The sequence below is a fragment of the Coffea arabica genome, chromosome 8e (assembly GCF_036785885.1).
Source record: "Coffea arabica cultivar ET-39 chromosome 8e, Coffea Arabica ET-39 HiFi, whole genome shotgun sequence".
In the NCBI taxonomy this organism is placed as follows: domain Eukaryota; kingdom Viridiplantae; phylum Streptophyta; class Magnoliopsida; order Gentianales; family Rubiaceae; genus Coffea; species Coffea arabica.
The window spans coordinates 15,931,880-15,936,463 of record NC_092324.1 but is presented as its reverse complement, the minus strand read 5'-3'; the positions used below and the strand labels follow the sequence as shown (position 1 = coordinate 15,936,463).

The 4,584-nt window shown below is 37.8% G+C and overlaps 1 protein-coding gene across 1 annotated transcript; it reads left to right on the top strand.

The window, feature by feature from the left end:
• Window positions 1-1,369: 1,369 nt before the first annotated feature.
• LOC140012673 (uncharacterized) lies at window positions 1,370-2,329 on the top strand. Its single transcript, XM_072060954.1, has one exon. The coding sequence runs from the start codon at window positions 1,370-1,372 to the stop codon at window positions 2,327-2,329; it is 960 nt and encodes a 319-aa protein (XP_071917055.1).
• Window positions 2,330-4,584: the final 2,255 nt, after the last annotated feature.

Here is a 4,584-nt window from a genome sequence, read left to right as displayed (position 1 = left end):
CCCCTAAATTTGAACAAGAAGTAAAAAATACAGTCAATATGCTAAAAGAGATTAATCTTGGCACAAGTGATGATCCTCGCCCAATTTACATAAGTTCTTGTATGACTCCTGAAGAAGAGAAAGAATATGTCGATTTACTGTTCGAATTCAAGGATGTCTTTGCCTGGAATTATTCAGAAATACCTGGTTTGGATCCAAGGATCGCTGTTCATAATTTATCTGTCAAGGGAGACACAAAACCTGTTAAGCAAATTCAAAGACACTTTCGACCCAAATTGATTTCTTTGATAGAAAATGAGGTAAATAAATTAATTAAGGTTGGATTCATATGAGAAGTGAAATATCCAACATGAATTTCAAGTATCGTCCCAGTGAGGAAAAAGAATAGGCAAATTCTCATTTGTGTTGACTTTCGAGACTTAAATGAAGTTTGTCTGAAAGATGATTTTCCACTCCCCATCACAGAATTGATAGTAGATGCTACAACAGGACATGAAGCACTATCTTTTCTCGATGGTTCTTCTGGCAACAATCAAATACGTATGGTAACCGAAAATAAGGAGCTCACTACCTTTCGCACTCCCAAGGAAATTTATTGCTATAAAGTGATGCCTTTTGAATTGAAAAATACTGAAGCAGCTTATCAAAGGGCAATGCCAAGAATTTTTGATAATATGCTCCATAGGAATGTAGAGTGCTACATTGACGATCTTGTGGTGAAATCAAAGAAGCAAGAAGATCATATTCAAGACCTTCGAAGAGTTTTTCAACGCCTTTAGAGCTACCAATTGAAAATGAATCCTTTGAAGTGCGCATTCGAAGTCACTTCTGGCAAGTTTTTCAATTTCATCGTTCATCAACGGGGAATAGAGGTCGATCGATCTAAAATTGATGTCATTGTGAATATGCCTGAACCGCGAAATATCTATGAATTGAAAAGCCTTCAAGAAAAATTGGCTTACATCGGGAGGTTTATCTCTAATTTGGTCGAACGATGCCAACCTTTCAGTCGACTGATGAAAAAAATGGTACCTTTTGAGTGGGACGAAGCGTGTAGAAATGCTTTCTCAAGCATTAAAACTACCTCATGAATCCCCATGTGTTAGCCATGCCAATTCCAAAAAAATCATTGGTCCTCTATATTTCCCCTCAAGAACAGTCGGTTGGGGCCTTACTTGCTCAAGAAAATGATGAAAGTAAGGAGAATGCGCTGTATTACTTGAGTCGGATGATGACATCTAATGAGTTGAATTACTCATCCATCGAGAAGTTGTGTCTAGCACTTATATTTGCCATTCAGAAGTTGAAACATTATTTTCAAGCACATACTGTCTGACTCATATCCAAATCTAATCCCGTTAAATATGTCATGACAAAACTTGTACTGTCCGACCGACTTGCGAGATGGTACCTTCAATTTCAACAATTTAAAATTCTTTATGGAGCTGCGAAGGCTATCAAAGGACAAGTATTGGCAGACTTTCTGGCTGATTATCCCATGCCTGCCGAATGGGAGTTGATTGATGAACTCCTCGATGAGGAAGTGTTTATGATCGAATCTTCGTGGTCGATGTATTTCGATGGAGCTACTCACCATGATGGAACTGGTGTAGGAGTTATCTTTTATACCCCTCAAGCAAACATATTACTGTACTCTTTCACTTTAACACGTCAATGTTCAAACAATGTGGCCGAATATCAGGCGTTAATTCTCGGTTTTGAAATAGCTGTAGACATGAAGCAGTTGCATCTTAGGGTCTATGGGGATTCTAAATTAGTGATAAATCAATTTCTTGGTATTTACGATGTTAAGAAACTTGAATTGATCCCATATTATAAGTGTGCAAGACAGCTCATGGGATATTTAGACAATGTCACTATAGAACATATCTCTAGAAAATTCAGTCAACAAGCTGACTCTTTGGCAAGGTTGGCATCCATGATCACTCTGTCTTCTCATCGAAATCAAATGTCAATATGTCAAAATTGGGTCATACCTCCAATGTTCAATGAAGAAGACAATGGTGGGGAAGAGAATGCTTATCATATTTTCGTCCATGAAATTGAAAAGGAGGATTGGCGCCATTTCATCATTGATTACCTTAATCATGGAAAGTTACCAGAAGATCCCAAGAAAAGGGTTGATATACGCCGACGAGCGCCACGTTTCATTTATTATAAAGGGACACTTTATCAAAAATCATTTGATGGAATATTCCTACGTTGTCTTGGAGAGGATGAAGCATTGCAAGCAATGGAAGAAACTCACTCCGGGATATGTGGTGCTCATCAATTTGGTCCTAAACTACACTTCGCATTAAAAGAATAGTATACTACTGGCCAACGATGGTGAAGGACTGCATCGATTTTGCTAGAAGATGCCAAACTTGTCAGTTTCACGACAATTTCATCCATCAACCTCCTGAACCATTGCACCCAACTGTGGCTTCTTGGCCATTTGATACTTGGGGATTGGATATGGTTGGCCACTCCCAAAGTTTTCTAGTGGACACATCTTCATTTTGGCGGCTACAGATTATTTCTCAAAGTGGGCTGAAATAGTTCCTCTAAGAGAGGTCAAAAAGAAGAATGTAGTAGATTTCTTTCGTTTGCACATCATTTATCGGCATGGAGTTCCACGTTATATCATCACTGATAATGGTAAGGCTTTTTGCAATATAACAATGAATAAACTTTTCAAAAAGTTTCATTTCAAACAATACAATTCTTCCATGTACTAAACTACTGCACATGGACTTGCTGAAGCATTCAACAAGACCTTATGTAATTTGCTGAAGAAAATTGTAAATAAATCGAAAAGAGATTGATACCTTCGAATTGGAGAAGCCCTCTGGGTATATAAAACTACTTTTCGAACTCCCACACAAGCGACCCCATATGCGCTTGTCTACGGCGTTGAAACTGTCTTGCCACTTGAATGTCATAGACCTTCATTAAGAATTGCAATTCAAGAAGGGTTCAGTGAAGAAAATAATGTTCGCTTTCGTCTTGAGGAGTTAGAAGCACTTGATGAAAAGAGATTAGAAGCTCAACAACAAATTGAGTGCTATCAAACCCACCTTTTGAAAGCATTCAATAAACATGTCCGGCCACACTCTTTTCAAATCAGAGAGTTATTACTCGCCATTCGGAGATCGATCATTCTCGCTCATGGTGGACAAAGAAAACTTACTCCTAAATGGGATGGTCCATATGTTGTCTAAGAAATATATACAAATGGTTCATACAAGTTGGTTGCTGAGGACGGATTAAGGCTTAGCCCATCAATGGCAAATATCTAAAAAGGTACTATGTGTAATCGGAACCGCATGTTGTTCCTGGCCCGCATGAGCTAAAACTGTGAATGGCAACCACCAATAGTGTAGTATGTGATTAAACTGCTGAAACACTCCACCAAATCTAAGGTGGTAAACAAATAGATACTCCTACCCCGCATGATGTTAAAATGTGAACGGCAAGAACTACGTGTGACTTGATTCCCCTTTTTGGGATACGTAGGCAGCTTAGAGAAAACTTCTAAGTTCAGTTACATCACTCCAAACCAAATCATTTTCCTTGAAAAAAAAAGAGGGATCTTCCCTTTCTTAAAAAAAATAAAAAAAAATGCTACATTTGAGTTCTTTTATCTTAAAAAAAACCCGAAGATAAGGAATGAAAAGCGTTTTACCATTTATAGAAGATTTCATTACATGAAAAAAAAATGAAAAAAAATTCAGAAAAAAAAACATGGTGAAAAGTCTAAATGTCAAATTTGTAGTCCTCTACAGCTATTTTACATGATTCAAGTGCGGACTTCATGCCTTCGAGTTCTTTCATTGTATCATCAGTTAAGACGCTAGTATTTTCAATAGAAGAGAGCTCATCATGTGCTTGACTTATCTCAGTCTGGATCTTCTTGAAAGTTTCATACTTTTGATCGATAGTTGAGCTGATTTCCATGCCTTGTTTCTCCAAATTAATGAGTTCCTGTTGCAGAACTTTCTTCCTGTCTTTGATGGATTGCAACTTTTTTTCAAGATTTTGCAGATGACAAGTTAGTTTTTCTTCATTTGCCTTGTGTCTCCCGAGTTGGGTGGTCACTTTAGAAAGGAGTTTTACATGTGTTTCTTTACTCATCTTTTTCCCTGATGAAGATGTCAAAATATCATATGCCTCTCCCTTGACAAATAATTCATTAAGTAGTCTTTTAAAGGGAGACCATTGGTAGGATCTGTCCTTGTGATTTCCGCAATAATTTCCTCGGCACACTCTTTTAAAGAAGAGATTTGCTCAATAGGAGTGTCAAGAATCTGCCCACCAAAATCCATCCACAAACTCTGCAAGTATTTCCTTCGATGCGCTTGGATCAATTTTTACCTATGAAATTCTGAAACCAATGCTAGCTTAGGTCTCTTTCGGATCTCGTGCGAACTAGTCAACTCCTTCTTATGCATTGATGAGGTACCTCCACTGGAGGCAAATTGTTTTGGAATGCTAACGACGACTTCGTCACTTTTCTTATTTGAAATTGCACCATCAGCTTTAAATTCAATTAGTGAATTGTTATCAACATCTTCTTGGCGG